Source organism: Pygoscelis adeliae, unplaced genomic scaffold (assembly GCF_000699105.1).
Source record: "Pygoscelis adeliae isolate BGI_AS28 unplaced genomic scaffold, ASM69910v1 Scaffold81, whole genome shotgun sequence".
Classification (NCBI taxonomy): domain Eukaryota; kingdom Metazoa; phylum Chordata; class Aves; order Sphenisciformes; family Spheniscidae; genus Pygoscelis; species Pygoscelis adeliae.
Window position 1 is genome coordinate 429,947 of NW_008824005.1, and position 26,027 is coordinate 455,973.

General features: G+C 39.6%; 1 protein-coding gene across 1 annotated transcript in view; it reads right to left on the reverse strand.

Moving 5' to 3' along the window:
* The window catches only part of GLP2R (glucagon-like peptide 2 receptor), a 44,898-nt gene that overhangs the window by 13,403 nt on the left and 5,468 nt on the right, over positions 1-26,027 (reverse strand). Inside the window, exons 2-9 of the mRNA XM_009325688.1 lie at positions 24,278-24,371; positions 17,904-18,008; positions 15,662-15,783; positions 13,093-13,199; positions 12,693-12,849; positions 11,603-11,762; positions 5,942-6,002; positions 4,631-4,700 (exon numbers count right to left, since the gene is read on the reverse strand). Of these exons, the coding sequence (XP_009323963.1) occupies positions 4,631-4,700; positions 5,942-6,002; positions 11,603-11,762; positions 12,693-12,849; positions 13,093-13,199; positions 15,662-15,783; positions 17,904-18,008; positions 24,278-24,371 (876 nt within the window). The remainder of the gene's footprint in view (positions 1-4,630; positions 4,701-5,941; positions 6,003-11,602; positions 11,763-12,692; positions 12,850-13,092; positions 13,200-15,661; positions 15,784-17,903; positions 18,009-24,277; positions 24,372-26,027) is intronic.

The window sequence follows — 26,027 nt, forward strand, 5'->3', positions numbered from 1 at the left end:
CCCAGTACTGGGTACGCTGCTAGTTACTGGCCTCCAATTAGACTTCATGCCACCTTCTGGGCATGGCCATTCAGCCAGTTTTCAATCCACCTCACTGTCTGCTCATCCAACCCATACATGGAATTGGTCATTACAACAGCTATGCCATGGTCCCTGTGTCAGTGCTTTTGAAGGTCTTAGCAGGGTGATCCTATCATAAGTACCGATATTATGAAAATTAGCTCCTACCCCACATTAAAATGTAAAACTATTTAGTAACAAGTTGGGATTACAGCTAGAAACAGTAATTTCAATATAAATTCTAAAACACTAGCTATGTGCAAGAACTCTAATACTTTATTTCTTACCTAATGTGGGACAAAGAAACCAAAATAGGACATGGAGTTTTTAAGATCAGTGTTAAGAGCTACATCCATCATAGTCTCTTCCAGTTCTCCACCACCAAACTCAGATAATGACTTACTTTTTGAAGGACTCTGAAATTTCTGGATGGCCATAATATATATAAAAACATGATGCCATCATTCTTTTCCAGGCTGACTATACATGAACAGAGCTGCTCAGGAAATAGCAACATACAAGCTAGCATGGTGCTTTCCCTGTGATTCTTTTCATTTTATTTTAAACAAAACAGGACTGTGGAACACAGTACAATAAGATAAAAAAAAAGGAAATATGAACTTTGCATTTCTGATGTTTCACAAGAAAAATGTTAGGAACTTGTGGCCTGTACACCAACTTATGCCCTATGAGGACAAGGTCCAGCTGCAGTACCCGGCTGTTATAATCCATGCACAACCATCATTAGGTAGTGCTGACACACATTTTGCCAGTGGATTTTAGATAAGTATGCTGAATTATATTCAAGAATAGGATATTGAGAACATCCTGTCTGGTCACTACATGATCTGGCTCTGGGTTTCTAACCCCTTCATTTCTGCCCACTATGTATTTCTCTTGCCTCCATACTGTGTCTGTCCCTCTGTCCAATTTATCTTGCTGAGCATCCTCTTAATTCCTCTTCACCACACTTTGCTCCTTCTTCTTCCCCATTTCTAGTCACATCTGATGTTCCATTCTCCTGCAATCTGGTATCATCACTTTTGCTTAACCTTCCAATTTTAATTCTCATTAATTCCTTCCCTGCCTCTCCCATGGTGTCAGTGGTGGAGTGATGCCGATGCTGATTAAGCCACAGAAGGAATCTCCCCACTTTCAGCTCCACTGCTGGCCATCATCTGGCAAACGGGATTCTGTGATATCAGGTCTGCACATATATTTCCTGTTTGCCTTAGAAGTAATTTCCAAGTAAGGGTCACTCAGTGTGATTCTGAGGAACTATCACAGACAGAATGTCCTGCAACCTAAGAGCAACAGGATATCTTAGAGGCACTTATTTGGAAGGTTTATGGCTCCTTCTAAAATGAACATTGGTATTAAAATACACAGGTAGGAAGCAATGGGTGAAGATACGTGAGTTCCTTCACCACTTCAGGGACTCAATACTACAAGACTCAACTGACAGGCAAATAGGTTTAAGAAAGTCATCCCAGAAAGAAGTTGAGCCTGGTCCTCTATACACATTGCTAGGAGGTGAAACAGCTTCAACTGTCCTCTAGCTGCTGCTTGTTCTTCTGTAGAAAGATGTCATAGAATTATAGAATCATAGAATTGTTTAGGTTGGAAAAGACCTTTAAGATCATCAAGACCAACTGTTAACCTAGCACTGCGAAGTCCACCACTAATCCATGTCCCTAAGCATCTTTTCAATACCCCCAGGGATGGTGACTCCACCTCTTCCCTGGGCAGCCTGTTCCAAGGCTTGACAACTCTTTCGGTGAAAAATTTTTTCCTAATAGCCAATCTAAACCTCCCCTGGTGTAACTTGAGGCTGTTTCCTCTCATCCTATCACTTGTTACTTGGGAGAAGAGACCGACCCCCACCTCGCTACAACCTCCTTTCAGGTAGTTGTAGAGAGCGATGAGGTCTCCCCTCAGCCTCCTTTTCTCCAGGCTAAACAACCCCAGTTCCCTCAGCTGCTCCTCATAACACTTGTGCTCTAGACGTTACACCAGCTTCCATATAATGTCCTTAAAGTCTAACTGATAATGCTGTATTTTTTACACTTTTTTCTGTATTTTCTAATACTTAATGACTATAAGCACTGGTAACAATCAGAGGCTACATGTTCAGAATAAATTAAACTGCTGGGGCTATCTGAATACATGAAATAGCACCAAGATAGAAGATCCCAAAATGTAATATGAAAAAGCAGGGATTAAAAATTATGTTAGAGGAATAACATATATGTGTATCTATCTATTTACATATAAATCCAAAGTGACCTCTCTTTTTGCCAACTTTAGTTAGCGGGATTTTTGAACAAAACTTTATCCCTTCTGTCACTTTATGTCCACCTTGATATTTCTGTGTATTGGTCTGTAGTAGGAAACTATATCTTATTTGTTCCAAAATACCAAAGGACAAAAATGGCACTAATTACAATGAAAAATGAAGGAAAAAACCCAAGAAAAATTATTTTCCCCTGGTTTTGGGTGATGATGACAGGAGCTCTCCAAGTAGTGACATGAACATCTGAATTAAGGTTAGAACATTATCTTTAGAAATTTCTTTATATCTAGTCTGAACTTTGTATGTTACAGCTCTTGTCTATTTTCTACCATCCTTTTGCTGTACCCTCCTGGCCCTATATGCCCCCATTGTTATTGCTACTGAAGCCAGGATGCTGGATCCTCTCTTAGCCTTCTCTTCTTAAGTCTGAACAAACCCAGTTCTCTCAGTCTCTTCTTGTGCATCATGTGCTCCAGGCCCCAATAGTCTTGATGGCCTCCACTGGACTGTCTCTAGTATGTTAGTCTTAAAAATGGATATAGTATTCCAGATGGGCTCTCACAAGTGCTGAACAGAGAGGAATAATCACTTCCTCCAACATGATATATTCTTGATGTAACATGCAATCTTGACGTTACTTCTCTTGCTAAAAACAGTGGTTCACATCCTCAGTTCTTTGCACTGATTTACACCAGCAAAGATTATGCCCTATTGGGTCATTGGCTAAAAGGAAATTGTGCAGAAAGAGCTTAATTAAAAGGTATTTTTAAATTACTGATTGTCTCCATCCAAGTGGTAGTCTTCAAATTACTTCGGAATGGATTCCTGCCTCTTAGGTCTGTTTAATTTCCTATTATTCAGGGGACTTGCTCTGGGTTGAGCATGCTAACATCAGTGAACTTAATATTCTTACAACAAAAGCAGAACACTTGATGTCTTTGATATAACAGAAATGCTATTATTTGTTTCTGCTGATCGCATTCCACTAGCTGTGTATTTTCTGCTCAGGCCCTCAAAAAGTAAACTGGTGATTGAGTCTTCTTTCTCAATTAGACTATCCAGGAAGAAAATGGTTCAGATCCCCTCAGGTCTGGACTTCGTCCATCTTAACCTTTCCCTCAGTTTTTGGACAGTTGCAGTCTTTCTTAATGCTCTCCTTTGGCTTTTGCCTCCTCTCACCTCTCAGGCCTTTTTGCTTTCTTTTCTGGCTCTTCTCTCTACTGCCCTTTTTTTTTTTTTTTTTTTTTTAATAGAGTCTCCTCCATTGTCCTTCTAATTATTTACTTTTTTTGATGGCTATTAAGTTTCTCTGTTTCACAACTCAGTCCCAACTATGCCCACTTTCTCTCTCACAAGGTTCTCTCCAACTCAGCAGCAGCAAAACAAAGTCCATTATTTTTTCTCTAAAGTTTTAATTTCCACATCTTTTCTCCAGTGTAACAGAAACCAATACCCTACTTTCCAACTGATGCACTGAATGCATCGGTTGCTCAATATTACACTTTGAGCAGTCCTTTTACTCCCTGTACACATTTGCATGAGTAAAGTACATCTCTTCTCTACAACATTTGCTATCTGTCTAGCTAACCAAATCACTTATTCCTCTAATCCTTTTATGCCTTGCTGACTGTGTGAGAATATAAGGTATTCTGGATACACACCATATTCCCACCTATCAAAATTCTGTGTTCATAATCATGTCGTCATGAATTCTTTTGATCATGCTATTTCCATCTCTTCATTATCACTGCATTTCAGGTGTACACTTTTTTGCATTTGTTTAAGAAAAAAAATTCATAACTCAATCTTGTCATGCTATGCTTCATTTTTTTTCATTAGGTGAATGCTTTCTCCCCATGACCATCAGTACTTCTGTGGCTACTTCTCTGCATCCTTGTTATCGTAAGATCTTCCTCTACAGAGAATTTGGAGCTTTCTAGTGGTGCTCACCACATGGTAGCACTCTCTTAAGTAACCTGCTCACTGAGAAAATGAGTGTAAAAATATGAGAAGCAAATGGCTCTATCTTTGATATAGATGGAGCTGTGCAGAATTCACTGCACAGATAAACAGCAGTGTTTTGAGAGGTTGAAATCTTTGTTGTTTGTAAATAGACAGAAAGGAAGCTATGCCCATGCAGCCACAGTAAGAAACTTCATTTACAATTTTTTCCATCTCATCTTTTCTAATCCAAGAATTGGATTATACATGGAGAAAGGGTCACAAAAGACAATCACACTTGTGCATGATTTAAGGAACAGATGAAATAATTCTTACTGCAATGGAAAACAGCATTGGTCCTCGGATGATCCACCAGATTCCCATGTGTTCATTTGTTCCCCAGCACCTGAAGAATAATTTAAAGTATAATTACATTATTTTCATAGAAAAAATTAGAACACTTAAGTAATGTATGTATATATTTCAAAAGGAAGTTGGCAAAGTTCAACTTTTTCAGGTGGCACTCAGAAGAAATGGAATAAAACTAGGAAGAGTCTCACCAACAACTGTAATTGTATTTATTCTGAAGATCTTTACACCAAAATGTTGAGAGAGGTTTCCCTAGATTGCAACATCAGAAATATCTGGCAAACTCAGTCTTTGGATCCACACAACAACTATACATGGCACCAAACCTTCATAATGGAGTTCATCCTACTCAAATTTATCTATCTGAAACTGGAAACTGGAAATGGGTAAACTATGAATTGTGACCATGGTTCTTGACCTGCTAAAAAGTATGCATACTGTTTCCTTGAAGCTGTCTCCTTTTCTCCTGCTCTAACCTTCTAATTTGTCCTATGCACATGTTCCTTCTTGCTAATTAGCCTGAAACTCTGTAGGGTCTTGGCTTGTCATTTACAGTTTATATAACATCTAACTCTGTGAGACTGTAATTGTGATTTGGTTCCTGATGTTGTTACTTAATAACTATATTGGTGTTCCAGACAAAACTCTCTAGGAGCCATGAATAAAAAAGGGGGAAAAAAGAAATCATACATAAACCTCAAAGTCTATGTGATGCCATTAACAGCATCATTGAAGACCAGAAGACTGGAAAACTGATGCTTACTAGTGCAAGTTACTCTTACTGATTCATTCACTGAATACTGAACACATTCATTTAATATCAGCTTTTAGTGAATATCAGTTTTTGTCATTATCCTCCATAACATTTTTTTTTTTCAAAATGGCAGTGAATACTAATTAAACTCAAAGTGTAGATGGTCTCCAAGGAAAGTACTGGTCTCCTTTTCTTCCTCACAAGATGCTCCGTGAAGATGTTTGTGCTGATAATTTGCTTCATGTAAGTGGATGAACATTAGATGCAATAGCTTTCATTTCAGGAACAGTGAATGTTCATTCTAATTCTTGATTTATGCATAAGTAAATCTGAGAATTCCTAGAAGTAGTTTAATGTAAAAGTACTAAAATGAACCTAGAAAATGTAACAAGTATTAATAGGTGCTGTATAATATTAATATAATCTAGTAGTCAATACCTGTGTCAATTACTGTCAAGGGCTTCCAGAAAAATTAAGCAAACAGAAAGCCAGTATTCTAAGGCACATTTTATTTAGTAACCTACCCTGTGTTCTCCAGTTTTGATCTGCTTATTCCCCAAGGGCCCACAAACAGGATAGGAACAACTGAAAAGAAAAGGAGTCAATTACAGCCAAGATTTCAGAACGGTTCATACAAAACACAGATATGTTACAGTAGTGTGTGGTGCAAAGACGTATGCTTTTCAGTCTTCTATTTAGAATTGTACAAAAATCAACCTGATCCTGGCTTTCCCCATTTGTAGTTCAAATACAAAGTGAAATTTCATTGTATAGTTGAATCTTGCATTTTCAGGCGGATATATATACATATATGTATACACACATACTCTGTTGACCTGTCCAAATCTTCTAAATTCCTGACCCTGAGAATTCAAAATAATTGGCACTTGAGACCTCATAGACTACCTAAGGCACCAGTTGTTAACATTTTTATTTGTTGAACCTTAAAGAGCTTTCAGTGGAGGCATGGAACTCTGTCTAGTTAATTAAAACAACTGACAAAGGCTTATTTTCCTGGCTTACCTTTCCTGGACCCCTTAAAGATAATCCGTGGTCCCCATTCCCCTATTGTTGCCCACCCTCCTGGACATCATAGACTGCAGACTGGAAAAAAAACCCTGAAATAAAGGATTACTACATTGTTCCACTGGTCTACAAATGTGCAGGCACAAGCTTCAATCACAAGCACAAGGCACGTGAGCTACGAAAGGCAGGTGTTCAACTGGATTCTCAGCCCAATTACACACAGGAGATTTACTGGTGGATGTGACAGAAAGGAAAGGAGATGTGGGTCACTGGGGCCAGAACAGGATCTATTCAGGATTCTGGGACACTAGCTAAGGTCATGGGGAGAGCTGGAGTGTGGGAGTACAGGGAAAGGGCCAGAAGCAAAATACTTTCAGAGGTAATAGACCTCTAAGTGGGTAAAATGGGGAAAGAGATAGAAAGGGTCTTACTTGGGTGGGAGATGGCATTGGTGGAACAAGTGGGTCTGAGAGAACAGTCAGGGCATGGACCACTTGGGAAGGGAGCTACACGTCCAGGGGAATATGAGGTTGTCCCGTGGGGAAAGATGATACCCAGGAGGATGAGGTGATGTTATCAAGTGCAGTTCCTGGACAGTAGCTGAGGAAGTGTGTCTCAGTAGATGTAAGCATGGTTTGCTTCTGCTGGCTCAACAACAGCAATACTACAAATGTCTGTAAGATAGGTGCCAGATGTCCCGTCTTAATAGTAATTCTAATAAATAAGAAATTAAGCTAATTAGTGGGAAAAGGCCTTTAGGAAATCAGTGAATATGATACAGGTGTGAGCAATGGAAGGGGACCGACAGGGAGATGATAATTATTATTTATACTCTTACAGTAGTGAGCAAATTTCTTAATAGACTTGTCTTATTGCAGTTCAAACAAGAAATAAAATAATTAGTCCCTATTCCAATGAGCAACAAATGGATTTAGAGCGGTGGGAAGAGTGAGGAAGCAATGAAACACCAACCAGCATGAAAGACGATGGTCTTGGTGTGTCAGCAGCCTGTATGCTAATACAGCCATATATAGTATAGCACAAGGGATCTTTAAAGAGGAATGTGAGATGGAACAGAGAAATCAAGGCATGGATGATGAGAAGGACCCCCTAAAGTGTAAGGTGCAGCAGAGAAGAAAGCCCAGAGGCTTGGCAATGGAAAATGAAGTGTGGTGTTATGCTTTGACAGAAACTTTTAATAGATGAGGAAGGATGGGAATGATTGTGAAAGGGAAGGAAAGTAGTTAATGTCTGATGAGGAAGAAGCAAAAGAGGGATGGCATATATAAATCTCCTGTGTGTATTTGGGCTGAGAATCCAGTTGAACACCTGCCTTTCGTAGCTCACGTGCCTTGTGCTTGTGATTGAAGCTTGTGCCTGCACATTTGTAGACCAGTGGAACAATGTAGTAATCCTTTATTTCAGGGTTTTTTTTCCAGTCTGCAGTCTATGATGTCCAGGAGGGTGGGCAACATTTGGAGGGATGCCAAAAATGGGATAGCATGTTCAAAACTGCAAGCCTGAAAAATAAATCTTCATATCAGCATAGTGGATGAATACAGGTAAGGCCAGAGAAAAGGATGCTGTGGGAAATAAGACAAGTTCCAATGTGACTGTATCTAGAGATGCATGAAAGGATTAAGGTAATATCCCACTTCTCTCAAACATTGAAATAATTCACTCTTCAAAGGTACTTGTCTTCTTCCTTTGGTTCTAAAGAGTGTCTCGGTATTAGTTACCTAAATTTAAACCTTGTTAGATAAAATGAATCCCCTCCTCCATCAGGTAGACTAAACTGCACTACCTGATTCCAAGAACCCACAGTCTGCTCTGACACCACTCAGAGCACTCAATGAACACAGAATAAATCATACCGGGGGAGCAGAGAGGCGACAGAGGTTGGGAGATGGCATGAGGATGGAAAAATTAAGACTTCTGTTTTAATCATATGGAGCTTGACTTCATAGTTAGATAATCAGGAAAGTTTTAATTTTTTTTAATATTAACTACTTGATTTCCCTGTAAACATAAGGAATTTAGTCCAGAATACTTGGGACTCATCATTGACTGTGCAGAGAAGGGTATAGGAATGTATTTTATCTTCTTTTTATCAAGATCCTTCACCCTGAGAAACTAGACTTGTTTTGGGACAAGACCAATTTTCTGAGAGAATTCTACCCAGCAAATTTCTATCCAGGTACCAAAATGCAATACTTGAATATTCCAGTTTCTGTTTTGTATTTGTCCTGACAAAACATTATCCTCCACAGAGATGTTGCAATATGTACCTAGAATTAGTCAACAAATCCGAGCTGTAATATACTGGCATATATGTATATGTCCTTCTCAGCTTAAATGTGTGAGTGGATTTGTTGAAAAAAGATTTCCTATGTGGAATTTCACATCTGCCTTGGAACCTGGAAGAACTGCATTTGAGTATCTAGTATTGACTTTGAGGTACCGTGTTCCAAATGATCAATGACTAGTTTGTTTAGGTTTTCCTTATCTCTTCATCATAGGTATTAAATACCGATTTCCATCAGATTGTTTACTATGTTAACTTGATGAAGTTAAACTTCAACTTAACTTGAAGATCAATACTTCTGTTTCAGATGTGAAAAAAATAACGTTTTTTTCCAAGTATGCAATAAAACATGCCTTTCCACATTGTACATGCTTCAATTAAAAGCAATTATTTTTCCTGAACCTCCTTTCTGATCTGATGTCAAAATGTCAGGTTATGCTACACAATGAAATAATTTTGATTTAAACCATAGATCAGCCTTTTTGTTTTAAACATGAGAAACAAAACTTTCCCAAGGTTACAGCGTTTGCTTTGTATGCATGGACTGACATTTCTGAAAACACGTGTGTTCCTATCGCAAACACTTCTATTTAATCCTCGTTCTGTACTCTCAGCTTTTTCCATGTTATTAAGTTGTTGTCATGTTGATCAATAGTGAAGGCTCTGCATTTATCATCGGGGCCTCAGAACTCCTCAGTTTCTCATGAGCCTAGACTAAAACAACCTGAATTTCTTAACTTCTGGAGATATGCTAGTTTTTATCTGGTCTTTAAAGAACTAAGAGGTGCTGCACAGTCTGTTATAGTTCTTCTATTTTACAGGAAGCTCAATAAAAATCTTATTTTGGATTTAAAACTAAAACAAGAAGAAAAGAGCATAGGTGTTCTTATTGTTAACAAAAGGAAAAAAAATTGGCACAATGTCAACTATGAGTTTTACGTTCACTTGTAACTAACTGATTTAATACTCCAAAATTAGATGTGCCACTGCCAAGATTACTGGGTCTGAGTACTTTTTTATTGATCTCTGATAACAAGATTACATAATGCACAAAGTGAAGCAATCTGTTGTACTGATATCTTCAGAACAATGCATACAATACTGTCATGCGTATTCAAAACCTGGTTCAAATGCTATAAGAGACAAAAGCCAGATATCTTTTAATCTTGTCAGTAGTAGTAAACACAAGCCATTTCTATAACAGAGAGTTAAGGTTTCCGGGTTCTTTCAGACCAGATAACTTAATTTAGGGCAAAGCTCTTATGTCCTTCAACAGGGTTTTATATCATGCCTTTGAAACTTTTTTGCTCAGGTTTCCCCCTGTGTGGTATTTTAGATGCTGAAGTCCTGTTTCAGATCTTGCTTTAAGCATTGGCATTTTTCTACAGCAATGGTTCTTTATTAATGAATTAATATAGTCATATTAGAAAAGCATGAAAAATGGCCTTATCTGAAATTCACTTAGTTCTAGGAAATTCTCCAGTAGGTTATTTTTTTAGATGTTATCCAATTCCCATTTCAAAATTCAAGAGGTAAGGTAGATGTCAAAGAGAAGTAAAGTGAACTGTCTTCATTCCCTGTGACTGTTACGGAGAGAGCCTAATACAACTTTTAGACACCTAAAACTAATTACTGTCAAACTGACAGGGAGTTTGCCACAGCCTTGATAACAATAACCAAAAATTTTCTTTAAACATGTAAATGTTGTAGCATTCTAACTGTAATGATTAAAATGTCAATCTTAGCTGCTATTTGCTTCAGCTGTTTATGTTTGAGTTTAAACACCTCTTCAAAATCATGCCTCTTTATCCTCGGTAGATAACTTTAGCAAGCAGTACAGCACAGCAAATATGGAATAATTTATTTGCAACTACATAATCATCCACCACAATCAAATCCTTCTAAAAATCACTTTTCCTTTTTTTTTTTTTTAAGTGGGCTATACACTATAGTCCCACAGTCCTGGATACACAATTTTACATTTGACTATATAGTTCAATAGACATAGATGTGGTGATAGTGAACCAGCTTGTAAAATCATACATTGACAAAAGTTTTACAGCCAGAAGTTCTTATGGCCATCCATCCTATCCTCCTCCTTAATTCAGGCCACTGGATTTGAATCTTGCAACAAACCTAGATATTGTCTAAGAGTACATTTTTTATCTTCATTTAAAACCTTCAAAGGCCTGCAAGTTGTACAAGTAGATTTTAGGTGATTATTTGGAATTGGGAAACCCTAATTTTCTCCTTTGTCCAGACAAGATACAGAATTACGCTCTTTGAGTAAGCAACAAACATAATTGACTGATTACAGGACATAATTTACACAAAATTGTTCAAATGCTTGTAACTAACTTTACATTGTCTTTGTTCCATGAAAAATGCCTAAAATATAAGACCTGAATCATGCAGTGTTTCAGATTGTCCTCTAACTTAAAGCATACTTTAGAACTTCAAGGTGAGCTAGGAAGGTGAACATATAAAAGAAAATTGTTAATGTTTAGACATCTTTGCTATGTAGGTGCTCTATTACAAAGGAGGAAAATGAAGTTGCTGATACTACCATAATATTCAGTGATGACAGAAAATATAGTCAAATATAGTCAAATTTCTTCTTGTTCTGTCCACTAGGCTACTGTTTTCTTATGATACAATTCACCTATTTCCTGTATCTTCAGGTCAAGCTGAACTGCAATGACTGTGTCACTGCTGGTAGACTTTTATTGACAATCGCTGACTTCAAAACAGAAAAAATCTGAACTCTTTTTTGTTTGTTTTTCTTCATTACAAAGTATCCACCACTGACTCAAAAAGTATCACAGACCCAAGAACTTGGAAATTATGTACTTACCCCATCCTATCACAATATACGTCTGTAGCAGTCGTCTTTCAGAAAGCACAACTGTTTTCAATAATGTATGCAGATAAATTCCTTCCACTAATAGCCAAAAATAATTGGCCCCAACAAAGTAATGCATGAAAAACTGGGCAGTCCTGCAAATGATTACAATCTGTAGAAATGAGAGACCAGGAATCGTTGTTAATATATAAAAGCTCTGACAACTCCTGCTTTTCTCTTGTTACTTTAGCAACCATTTTAAAACTAGCACATGGTTGTGATATAACTGTGGTTTGGTCACGTATCTCACAAGACTCTCCTTGCTGCTTGGGAGAGGCTAGAGGGGAGTGCAACAATTTAAAGGCTTCTACATTGTCAGAGAGTTTGAGTGGAGGTGGCAAGTAGGAAAAGACAGTGACAGGGTAGGCTGGGGTATGTGTTCTTTTTCATGATCTGCATGTCAGAATTTTTACTCATGAGCTATTAAAACAATAGTCATCATTAATATCTTGCAAGTAATTTTGCTTGTTGACATGGACAAACTATATTCATACAACATCATACAAGTATAATTTATCCACAGTGGTCACAAACGGGAAATGTTGTTATTCCATTATCTAAACAAGTGTAAGAAAATCAGCACATTTTCCTAGTACAGAAAAGCCTTTAAACTATTTTTTTCTCTCTTAGTGTTCTTTCACAGCAAATACATTGTTTGATAACATTGTCTTAAATGCAAGATTTGTGCTATGCATACCAAGAATGAATAAATACAGTGTTATATAAGTGTCAAAATAAATGTGTAGATTTCTTCGTAAAAACTACAGGTCTAAGTTGTTCTGCTTAATTAGATGTTTCTAAATGTAACTATTGATTAATTTGTTGTTTCTATACAAGGCTTCATATAAAATCCATCTATTACAACTTATGAAATCAGAATTTCTTTCTTGATTACCCCAAGCTTTATCAGCAAAATTTCAGCATTCAAAGCTCAGCTAACAAATAGCTCAAAACTTGCTGCCATATGGCACACTGTCAAAACTGTAACTGTTACAGCCACTAGCAGCACACATTTACTATTAGCAATGAACTAACAAGTTACCTCAGGACTGAGGTATAATATCCATCCAGTTTCATCATTTGGTCTTTTGGAGTAAATATTGTAGTATACAGTGTCTTTTATCAGAACTGCTGTGGCGCGCAAGATAAAAGATGCAAATAAATTCATATGGATGTAGTTTCTTGTGCAGTGAAGTTTTCTGTGGGAGAAAAAAAATGTATGAATCCTCTGGAATATATTTAATTTGCAGAAAAAAAAAATAATCCTGTTGTATTCATATTGTTGCCATCAATGGATTTTGCTTAGGGATTGCTTTTACAATGCTTATTAGGAAAATATAAGTTATTTACATTGGAAGCTAGGCAATAAATTCAATTACATGAAAAGAAGAATGTGCATACTGGGGTCTGTACTTTTAAAATGCATATAAATTTGTACTAACCTGAGTAAAGAAAGTATAAGGAGAGCTAATACAAGTGAGATGAGAGAAAAATAATAACCTATAGTGTACAACAGCTGTAATGTGGTGAGTAATTTATGTTCTTCTTCCTAGGAACAAAGAAGAAAAATGTGTTATACATGCAGGCAGGTGGGCAGAACACGAACACAGCTCAGAAGCTTTTGAGTCCAACTTTGTGTTGCAAGGTAGCCAGGGGAGGTTTCTGATGCCTGCTCCCTGCACTGCGGCGTGAAATCATTGCATGACAGAGACACTTGCAGACAGCCTTGGTTTCTTTTTAAATTCAAAGGCACTCACGGTCTCATTTCCAGATTGCTCCTGCACAAACACCATTCATAGTCTGATTTACAGCTAATCATTGCCGTGGTTACATGCACCAAATGGATCCTGGTGGTTTAATAACTGCAGAGATCAAGTCACTCAACCTGTACACACAAGTGCAATTACTATGTGTGTGGCCTGGGGACACAGTTACAGATCAGTTGTGTCTGTACAATTTTGAGAGTCAGCTCTGTTTAGAGTCAATGAAATAGACAGACTTCTGCCATGAGTTTAAAGAAAAAAAATCAAAATTATTAAATTAGAGTTGTCTAGAATGTCTTCGAATGATGAATACAACCTCAGAGGAGGAAGGGAAGCACTCACACTTTCTTTCCACTTTGCTTCATTTAACATTTCTTCTTGCTAAGTTTTTCCATTTAGCTGCTTATGTCTACCTCTCATCTCTTCATATTGCTTTTCTAGCTTAAGAAAAGCTTCTCTGCAGAGGGGGCGTGGAGATACAGGATATGTGACTTTCATAATCCATATTTGGCCTGCAAAGATTTTCTTGGAACTTGTGTCTTTTCCTCAGTGATTTTGCTGTTTTCTTTGTGAATTGTCTCACTGCACAGTGCCAGGGATTTTAGCACTGTTTTCCTGCCAATAGTTGTCTCTAATCAATTGATGCTAATGAATACTATCTGGATAGCACGGGTGAGCTGTGCCTGCTGCTGGAAACTCTCTTGGAGAGGGTGAAAGTGCCCAGGGAGAGCAGTGTGGGTGCAGGAGATTCCCATAGCACAGCCATTAGTCACTCTGCTCCATGAAAACCTTCAAACAGGCATGAACCTAATAAAAAGCATGAGTTATCATCTTGGCTGTGACAATTTTGCAACACCAAAGCAAATGAAGTCACGCTGATTCCTCCGATGTGTGCCGATACTAGCTCTGGGTTATTTCTAACATCTTGGTGCTTTCCACTAAATATAACAAACAGGTACAAAACCGCATTTAGTGTTGGTAGGAAAGCTGGTTAAAGCTTTCAGAGAAATCATCTGCTGTCACACAAGATGAATTAATGTGTCTCCCACCCACAAGTTTGCGATCCAGAATGGTCAACAAACCATGGAAAACTCTCAGTACTTACGCATATTTATCACACTTGTATAAATAAACTGTAAGTTTGGAAGTTCATGTACTCCCTACATAAAGAGTTCAGTAAAAACTTAGTAGTACATGGGGATCCTGAACTAATAGTGGTTAGAAAAGTAATCAATAAAGTAATGTTACTCAATAAACAGTAACAGTGCTCACCCAATAAAGTACTAAAAAGTAAGAAATAATCAACAGTAATAGTGCTCGCCTAAGAGACTTAATTTTGACATCAGCTAAGCTGAACTCGATGGCAAAAGAAGTTACAAGAAGCTGAAACCAGGTAAGCTGCATGCTTTACTGTTACCTGAAACTGCTGCATTCCTTGCAAGTCATCGCTCAGCTGTGCAAGCAGGCAGCAGGATCAGATCCCTGTTTCACTGCTTGAACTGTCCTTTACCTTAAGCCTAACTCGGGTGGTGGAAGCGAGCTTGCTCGGTTGCAAACCGCCTTCTCGCAGAGAACAGGAGCCAGGCTTCTTTGCAGATACAGAGCAAGAGTGTGATCCCCAGCTTCACAGACCAGGCTGATCAGTAATTGTTTTCATTTTGTCTTCAGTACAAAGAGCTAAGCGCTGTCGAGATGAGAGTATCTAATTTGCTCTTTATTCAGCTCGGGAGAGCCATTCCCCCTGCTGACAAAAGCCTAACGCTGGGCTGCATGCTGTATCAGACCGGGAAGGATGGCATTTGCATTGTGGTGAATCCTCCAGTCTGTGACCAGCTGAATTTGAAAGGTCCAGTTAACGGCTCGTTAAATGTTAAAAGGCTCAGGAAGCGGCAGGGAATGAAGTTGTCCGGCCTTGGCAGACTACAGAGATTTGGGGCAGGTGATGGGATGCTTTGAATTTAAGTTATTTGTTTGTCAAGTTGCAGTCTTTTTCAATTTTACTAGGAGACATTCGGCACATGTGAACACTCGACTCTGAACAGAAAATAATTTGTGGCATCTAAAGCAGGAATCCCACTCCTTAATCTTTCCTCCTCCGCTTCTTCTAAATAAAATAACAGGTTTCCATTTGGTAATCTAAATGAAATCTGAACATCTTTTGCAGGTATTCAGTGGAAATGTTTTATCGGTTACTCAAGAAGGGATTAAGAAGATTAAAGTATTAAACCAAAATATAAAACATACTTACATTTTTTTTGAAATTATTTTTCTCAGAACATTCTGAACTATCACGCCAAATGTCTGTGGAGTTTTCCTTCGTTTGCCAAGTCCCTTCATCCAAGCAGACTCTGTATACATTTCCTACACTTCCTGAAAGTAAACAGAGGTTTAGTCTGAAAGGTCAAAATAAAGATTTCATTTTTCATACACATTTTAAAGATTTCTCCCTTACACCACAGCAATAGATACCACCCCACCCCTACGCAAAAAGGGAATAACCCCCACTTTTCTTTTGTCTTTGACAGTATATTTTTCATATTTACCTTGGGCAAAGTAGGAATGTAATCTAGCAGAAATAAATTCCCAGAATGTACCTGCTATTTACAAAAAAGACATAGTTACTACATCCAAAAGAAAAGCCTACATCTCACTTTATTCCTTTTTCCTCATTAAGCTCAGAAGTTCCATCAAGTATGGGTAGCACATTGCCCAGGCTGTGCAGTCAAAATTGTAGGAGGAAGAGTATGGTTTGATTAGGGAATGATCTTTCTCTGAAACACGTGTCGCTGGTGTTTCATTTACATGCTTTGGGGCCTGATCAGCAGGTGGTGTGAACCGGTGAAGCTTTCTTGGCTTTCACTGCATTGTCCTAATTAAGAATTTGCCTGTAACATCGGAAGAATGGTATGGGGACCGTGGTTGGTGTTTGTCTGATGTTGACCTCAACAGCTGCCTTCCATTTATTTCTAATCAGACCTGAGCTTTTTCATTCATTTTTTAATTAGAAAGTGTTTAAGGGTTGCAGCAACAACCAGAATATCTTGTTTCGCTCAGGATAACTGGAACTGAAAGAACTGCTTTGGGAGCACAGTTTGCTGTGATGGAGCGGGAGCTCTGTATGGAGACTAGACGCTGAAAAAAATCTGAAGGCATGTGTGAAATGTGATCAGAAATCTCATTTCTAGACTACCCTAATTTTTCAGTGCTCAGGCTTGGCAATGATAACAAACCACAATAAATTTACCTCAAGCTTCCAAACATTTCTGGTCCAAGTTCATCGGTGTCCCAGAGCAGACACAGCTATGCCTTGGAAATGGGACCAGCAATGGAAATGGGGGCCACAAGCAACCCTAACCCCAGTCCCACAAAATCTCTAGGACAAACAGACAGCTGGGCTGTCTCTAATGCCTCTTCTCCTAAGGTGCTGTGGCATGGATAAGAATGCCAGATGATGCTGTAACACAGCAGCCCCACTGTGTTCCCCACTGTGAACACAAATAAAATCTTCATAACCTGGTGCGATGTCTTACATCTTGCTTTTGTAGAAATTTAGACAGAAAAAGAGAAAAAAAGAATCTCCATTACATGGAGGGAAGGAAGATGCTTTTATGTTTATTACGAAGAGCTGAATTTTTTCTAAATGGTTGCCAGAAGCAGTTCTTTGGGAGACTAGATAGAAGCTGGGTCTCTTTCTGTTTAGCAGCACAAAAAAGGACGAATTACAGAACAAACCATGTGTGGGGTGGACTGGAGAAAGCTAGGATAAGCAGCCCATAGTATTCTCCCATAAAATAGAGGACTCAGACACCATTGGTCCTTGCAAGTGGTATTAGAAATGCAGTTAAGAAAGCCACGTGTAGCTAAGAAAGGCTGTGTAGCAGGATTCAGAAATGTTAGGCTGCAGTGGTAGGAATGTCATTTCTTTAGGAGAAAGGGAATGTTGTTTGCTTTTAGACAGTTTTGCTCTTGCAGATGTTATTCTTTTTCCCTTCCTGAGAGCCTCCCTGCTCCACTCCCTCCAGGAAAAGGCTGCTTGGAAAGCTTGTTTTTTCACCACAGCACTTGCTGGTGGTACGGTATGTCCTACTGGAGGGCTGACTACTTGGACTGCTGCTTTGTTTGGCTATTCCAATTTTCTGGGAGACAGCTTCATGTCTGGGGTCAGTGGGGACCCCAGAGGTTGAACCTCAGAAGCTGAACCTCAAATCTGTTACTGCCAATAAAGGCCTGGCAGTAAAGTTACATGATCTTGGGAATGTTGCTTTACAGCATGCAGTATGGAGCTGTAACAGGCACAGATGGAGAAAAGAGTAAATAATTAAACATAATCAACAATTTTGTGCCTCAATTCAGAGAAGAGGTGAAAAGAGATGAGAGGAAAAAGCTCTCAGAGACTTCAAAGGACACTGGGACAAGAGAGACCAGCACCATCTGTCCTTTAGCTGGATTCCCAGCATAAACTTGAAGAGAAGTTACCACTTTCACATTACCGTTTTCCAACCATGGCAAATATGAAGGACAAGGAACAGAGACATTTCCTGGGGGTGAGTAAGGCCAGCAAACAAATTGATCAAATGTCCCATTACAATGTATTCCTGGGGAGGGAAGCAAATAGAAGTTTTACAAAATTTGTTCAGGCAATGGACAATCATGAAAACCATTGTATACTGTTCCAGGTAACCTGCAAGCTACTCCAAGTATTTACAAGATGTAGCAGATAAACTTTGTGCATTCACTGCGCAGTGCTCAGTGCAGAAATGGCTGCTACCCTTCTTCCCTGGATCTGCACAACAGCAGCAGGTTTTACATGTTTCATTATGAGATAAGGGTATTGCTCAAAATCATCCTGAGGCCTCTGTTGTCCAAATGTAACAGGCAGATTCCAGCCGTGCTCTCACTCACTGTTTTTGGTACATGCCACAGGCTTTTTGCTGGTAAATGGAAGATAGTCCACCTTTCATGACCCCTGTGACACTGGTTCTCAGCTCAGACCACTGCCAGCTTCTTGGATTGTGACTCCTCTTAATCTTTGGGCAATAGAGATTAGGGAGCTGTAATATCTCAGGCTAATTCAGTTTTAAGCTTCACAGGTATCACATCACTCACAGGACTTAAAGTTAAGATAGAACATTTGATAATGCAGAATTGAAATGGTGTAATCAGGTTGCAGTAAGATAAAATAAAATGCATTAATGGCTGCACTAGTCTCTTGGTTAGTTTTTGTCTTTCTTCTAGGATAAAATGAAGTTCTCCTCCCTTAACTTTAATGCTTTTACCCATCCAAAGCTAGAAGAGTATATCCTGCTTTGTTTTCCGTAATACTTAGCAATACTTTGAGAAACTTGTGTGGGAAGAAGAATACAGGGAGCAACAAAGATAGCTGTGTGCTATCTCACCAGCATCTTTTTGGAGTGCTTCTGCTAAAATACAGAGCACACTATGTGCATTCTTAGTAATTCCCTGTACCTTTGAGGCTGAACATCGGTGGCCCCATCTGCCTTATGACCCATGTAGTTGTTAACATTTTTAGCTGCATTTTTATTGTTCCTTTCCCCAATAGCTGATCAAGGTTTGTTCAAGTGTGGATTGGGTAGGCTGCCAGGAGACAAATAGTTTTTTCTCCATTTCATGAAAACTCATGAGTTCTGAGTCCCTGTAATTCTCCTGATCACCTGCTACAAACTAGTGCCCTCTAATATCTTGCCATGTGTCACTGCTTTTGGCCCCCTGGGTCATCTGGCTTGGTTCTGATTGCCACCAAAAGCCACCATTCTCTGTCTTCCCACCATAATACACTATTCTTTTGCATCATGCTAAGGGTTTCTGCACACCAAATTTTCACCATGGTCATTGATCTCTAGGTTCTCACTACTGTTTCTCTTTCTTTCTTGTCAGCTTTAGTTGTAAGCTATCTTGCAGGTGTACTGGCTGGGCTGATCTGTGCTTTGCTTCCCTTGCTTTCCAGAAAAACTTTTATCCCCTCTGCAATCCTTACTGCTGCCTTCTTGCCTTTCTGAGTGTAGTCACATATTCTGTAATTTATGGCAGCTTCTTTGTCTGACCTTTCAGTGTTTTCTCCTTCCTTATTTCCCACAGCCAAAGTAAGCAGAAAAAGATGAAGAGAAGAAAAGACAAGAAGAGACGAGACAAGACAAGACAAGGCAAGAAAAGACAAGAGACGAGACGAGACAAGACAAGACAAGAGACGAGACGAGACAAGACAAGACAAGACAAGACGAGACGAGACGAGACAAGAAAAAAAGAAAAGAAAAGAAAAGAAAAGAGAAAAGAGAAAAGAGAAAAGAGAAAAGAGAAAAGAGAAAAGAGAAAAGAGAAAAGAGAAAAAAGAAAAAACAAAAACCAAAAAACCAAAAACCAAAAGCATAGCATTTCCAAAATGTCAAAGGACAACAAAAAGCAAAACTCTGGGAGTGAGACCATACTTTTCTTGGTACTTGTGTCCTACTGCTAGAAAGCACATGCCTAGGGATGATCAAACTTCCTAGAAGGTGGATTTTATTGGAGGTAAGAGTAACGCAGCTTTGTTATCATACTGGCCATACACGCTGTTCTGATGACACCTCTGTCACAAATACAGCTTTCTTTCTGAGAAAGTTTGCTTAACATTTCTGTTCATTCACCTTTGAAACCTTCAAGTCAGATAAAGATTTATACAACATAGAAGGAAAACATATTAGATTGTCGGCATCTAGTAACAAATATTATTTTATCATCACATAAAAATCTAGCATGATGAAGTGGACAGTGAAGAACTAGATGACTGAATGCTTCAGCTGAGTGACACGCTGACCCTTTCTGCATGTGCTCTTGGTTCAGTGACTCTCCTACATGGTAACATCCTGAACAACCAGAACAGTTAGTTGCTTGCTTCCAAGGGAACAAATCCAAAACCTGCTTACCTGGGTGTTTTGGGGACCTGAGACAGCCCAGATGCATCACACTGCTGGCAGACATTTCATTATGTGCTCAAATTGACACTGTGTTGTACTAGAAGTGTAACAGTTTTGACAGAGGTAACTGCCTAGTTTTCCTGCCTCAAACTGCTTAGGACTCCGAAATGATGTGCCATCCATGCAAGTCCCTAAACTATGGAGGTTCCCAGATTCTAAGTTCTCAGCATGGAAAAGCATACTGGCAGAACTGGCTTTAAATATTGTTTTATTTTAAATTTATTTAATTTAAATATTGAATGAATACTTTTGCATAGTAATGGCTAGAAGAATACTCCAGGACATTATTCATATAATCTTTATGACCCTCTTGTAAGTTGGTGAAAGCTGAATCCAGAACCTCCATGTTCCCAGAGGGTGGAAAGCAAAAGTTCCACAACCCTGATTACTTGTTTTCATCCAGTGCCTGCCCATAAAAAATACATAAACATCACAGAGAACTGGGACTGGAACTCTTGTTTTCCCCCAGCTGTCACTGCTGGATACATAGTGGGTCAACTTGAACAAGGGTTAGCCTATCTCCTTCAGCACCACTAGTGGCCCAGTGGTTAGCATGCTTTCCTGAAATACCATAGAATCATAGAACAGCCCAGGTTGGAAGGGACCTCAAAAGATCATCTATTCCAATCTTCCATGGGAAAGGGAGCCTAGATGAGATTATCTAGCACCCTGTTCAATCGCATCTTGAAAACCTCCATTGATGGGGACTCCACCATATCCCTGGGGAGGTTGTTACAGTGAATGACTGTCCTCACTGTAAAAAATGTCTTTCTTATATCAAGGAGAAACCTCTCCCAACGCAACTTGTACTCGTTGCCCCTTGTCCTCTCCATGTGGCTCTTTGTGAAGAGAGAACCTCTGTCCTCTTTGTAGCCACCTTTCACTTTGTTGAGGTCCGCCCTGCACCTTCTGTTCTCCAGGGTGAAAAGACCTAAATCCTTCAGTCTTTCGTCATAGGACAGGTTCTCCAGCCCTTCAATCATCTCCATGGCCCTCCTTTGGACTCTCTCCAGTCTGTCTGCGTCTTTCTTGAATTGTGGGGACCGGAACTGGACACAGTACTCCACATGCGGCCTGACAAGCACTGAGTGGAGTGAGATGATCACTTCTCTATCTCTGCTAGTAATGCCCCTGTGGATGTAGCCCAGGATCCGATTTGCTTTTGCTGAGGCAGCGGTGCACTGCTAACTTATGTTCAGCCCGTCGTCCACCAGGACCCCCAGGTCCTTTTCAGCAAGGCTGCTCCCCAGCCTCACAGATCCTAGCCTGTACTGAGCTCTTTGGTTATGTCTTTGTTAAACTTCATACAGTTCTTGCCAGCCCACTCTTCCAGCCTGTCCAGGTCTCTCTGTAAGATGGCTCTGCCTTCTGATGTGTCCACTTCACCACCCAGTTTGGCGTCATCAGCAAATGTGGTGAGGGTGCTTTCAATGCCATTGTGCCCAGATTATTTATGAAGTTGTTGAACATCGTGGGGCCTGGTATTGATCCCTGGGGGACCCCACTTGTGACAGGCTGCCAGCCTGAGTCAAAACCATTTTTCACTACTGTTTGAGTGTGGCCTGTTAACCAGGTTTGCTACCCATCTTGCAATTCTCCATCCAATCTGTACCTTGCCAGCTTGTCGAGGAGAAGGCTGTGGGAAGCCATGTTGAATGCTTTTGTCCAGGTAAACAACATCCACTGCTCTCCCCATGTTGACAGCTGATGTTACCTTGTTGTAGAAGGTGATCGGGTTAGTCAGGCATGATTTGCTTTTGGTAAATCTGTGCTGGCTTTTCCCAATCACCTGCTTCAATTGGTTAGTAACAGTTTCTAGAACGACTCGTTCCATTACTTTCCCAGGGATTGAAGTAAGACTAATGGGCCTTTAGTTTCCTGGGTCCTCCTTTATTAGTGACTAGTTTCCCTGCCCTGTTTAGTAATAAGACTATGTCTTCTCTGTGTGTCTGCTCACATACGTTGCTGTTCTTGACATCTTTGGACAATTTAAATTCTAGATGAGCCTTAGCTCCTGACTGCATCTCTGCATGCCCTAGCAAAGTTCTGGTAGTCCTCAATGGGTATTTGGCTGCCTTTGCATAGCTGATATGCTTCATTTTGCTTTTAAGCACACCCAAAAGCTCAGGAAGAATGAGTGGGCATTTTCTGCCCCACGTATACTATGAAAGCTGAACCAAGTTCTTAATGGAGATGGGGGTCAGAAATGAGAATGGGGTCTTGCTTTGTTTCCCCAGCTGTTACAGCTTCACAGCATAAGCTAAAGCAATTAGCTCTTGCTGTTGCAGCTGCCAGGAGCTGCAGCTGCCTCTAGAGCAAGTCAGTGATGAAGGCTGGAGAGCATGAGGATTCAATCCTTTAGCATGCTGCCATGCTCATTTTCAGCAACTCCCAATTCAGTTGAAAGAAGAGAAAGTCTTTTATTGAATGTGATCACTAAAAATAGTTTCCTTGACTCACAGGGTATATCTTCCTTTTTGCTTTTCAAAGGCCTGTGAAAGTTAGAGATTTCAATATTTTGGGAAAAGTTTAAGGAACTTTAAAACATAAAATATTACATAATTTAGGCTTGAAAACCTCTCTTTTTTTTTTTTTTTTTCTTTTTTTCCTGCCGTTTCAAATTTCCAGGCCAATGCTTTGGATTGATTTCCAACTTCTAACTGCATTTTGAATGATGAAAAATACACACATCGATCTTAATCAGACCATATGTTCTGGCCGACAAAGTTGCACACTACAATGTCATAAATGCAGCTTTCTGCCACCAGCAAAGTGAGTCAGAGCTCATAATATCATCCTGGAGTCTCCCTGGGCAGTTGATGGGGTGAGGTAGCCACCAAGCAAGATGACCATGAGTGTATCACTTGCACACAGGAGCAGAGACCTGCCTATAGCAAGCGAGTACAAAACATAGAGCAATTTCACTCTTAATTTTTCCTTGGTGACTGCAGTGACCTCTATCCCAGCTACTTCTTGAACTTCTCCAACTGCTCAAACCAAGCCTGTGTCACCCGTTTCTGAAGACAGCTGAGCAGAGCTTATACTTTTAAGAGTGAAATAATCACAGATTATAAGCTCCCCTTTTGCCAAACAGCATAAAACTTAGAGCACTCAACCAGAGGTAGGAGGTATGGACTCAGTTCCTCCCTCTGCCACTTTTCAGGAGAAGACACTGTCCTCTGCAGCTATGCTGCTCTTCAGGCAAAAATCCAAAAGCTGTGGAGGCAGGAGAATAAATAAGGGACTTTAAGCTAATGGTTATAATTGCCAGGTGAACATGGAGCAACCTGGTCTCTGTGTCTTAGCTTATTAACCTAATGACTGTATCACAAAATGCATAAGCAGTCCTGTGAGAAGAGAGCAGCTCCCCATCTGCCTTGACTAGGCAGAAACCAGACTCTGTATTGTCTCATGTGTTTTGTGTTCTTGTCTGCCATGGCTCAGTTTCTAAAGTATAGAAATGGGAGACATCTTCTTTTCCCTGGATGGTCTCTTATCCTGTGGTTAACATAATCTCCAGGAATATGGGTTTGATTTCCTTCAGGCTGAAAACCGGTCTCCTTCATCCAAAGGATGTGGTTCTTACAAATAATGGGTAGCAGCTACCTCTTGACCAGGCACTCAGTGCCACACCATAGTGGTAGCTCAGCACCAGCTGTTCAATGGTTCATTTCTGTATATGGTCTGGTTTTACATATAAGAACCTAATATGTTTCAGGACAAAGAGAGCCATTAACTTCATGATTGCATATTTGCATGTCTCAGTACAGCTGATTGTTCTACATTTAGAACTTATAAACGGACACACACTTCTGCAAAGCAAGTAAAAGAATATTTGCATATTCATCAATGTTACTTAACACATTGTTTTATTGTGCTGTTTGTTTCCTTACCAGTATCTACAGTTGATTCCTGCAGCATTTTCAAGCATTCTTGTTTATATTTGTTCCATCCAGTAGTGGTTTTTTCCAGCAGAGATCCTTTGGCCTGTGAGTGAAAATACTGAACATGAGGAAAATCAGTTAGAACCTTGTGGTCTTTTAGTGGCACGTTTCTTTCCATTATAAGAAATTTATGAGGAGAGGAGAGAAGAGGAGAGAGGATAGGAGAATGGAGTAATGGTAGGTAAGCAGGGAGGTGAAGACAGACCCCTTCCTTCTCCAGGAAACTATTAGTGAAATTTCTTCAGTTGTTCTCTTTGCCTGAGCAAGAAATGTATTGACATGGTGCTATATTACCACAGAAATCTATTCAACTTGTGTAAAGTCCCTTTTAAAAAATCTGCACAGATATTTAATTGCTAGGACCTGTGAGGGTGCACCAAAACCACTGGTATTTCATTCCTCCACTGTAGAAAATGGGTGCTTATCTTTAGAAATTTTACAGTCTTTCCAGGCTTTTTACAGTCAATTTATGCCAAGGTCAGCTAATTCTTCTCATGTATTTATGTTTCTGCTAGATTAATTTAGGAATCTGATTAATGATAATTTTGAGGGCTGTTTATTTTTACACTATTTTTAAAGATCATCAAGCACACCTGTTTGAGTAGTATAGTAAAAAATTGAATAAAAGAAGTAATGAATAAGCAATACTATTAGCTACTAACACCTTTTCTCCAGTGCATTCTATGCTCCTGCCCAGCACTTCAAAGACCACTTCTTTCTCCAACAGCTGCAACTGCGCCATAGACATCTTTCTTTTCCTCATTTACTTTGAGAAAACACAATTGGAAATCTTCAATTCACTTGCCCATCTGCACCAACTATGTTGCCCTTTTGCCTGGACAGGGCAGTTTTGCTATCCTCTTGTGTCCACAAGGGAGAAGAGTCTTTGCCCTCAAAATTTCTCACATAGTGAAATGGAGCATTATTTTTATCCATGCCAAATTTTTCTCCATATAAAGCATCTCACACAAATAGATTTTTATGTCCTGAGGTTCTGTAGGTACGTTTATTTTCTTTTTTTTTTTTTTTTTGTTTTAGGTATTTTCAAAGCTGGTTTTTCCTAGGCCTTCCTGTTATAGTGATGACCCCAGAGGAGATCAAGAGGTCCTTTAAATTCTGAAAAGCTGGAGAGAATGTGATCTGGAACAATTGTGTTGGTGTGATCTGTTTAGAGAGAACAGAAATAAAAGCACTTCAAGAACAATCTCCCTTTTACTAGTGTAGCCTGGAAGACAGGCTCAACTTCGGATTTAGTCAGTTTAATGACAGCAGATTCTGTGGAGTCCCCTCTGGTGTCTAGAAATCAACCATGCCGTGATTACAAGAGCTGCCTGCTCCTCTTGGATGTTCCTATGCTGCAGGCTCCTGGCTCCTTGCTCTGGCTCTTTCTCTTTGCCTGCTCACCCTGGGCTGTGTTCTGGAAGCTTCTCTCCCCAAAAGCATTTAGCTGCTCCTAAAAGCAAGAACAATCAACCCTCAATTCACAGGGTCCTACCGGACCGATCACCCACTCTCTTTTCCAGGTGGAGATAGTCTGAGAACACAAATGAAGCAAAAAAGTGTGTCGGTGTCTAAATGGGCACTTGCTCTGATGGACAAATTCTGGCAGGTTGTATGGATGCAGATTGCTGCATTTATAAGACATGGATGGCACCGCGGCTGCAGGAACACACAGAAGAAACACAGAGGTTGAGGGGAT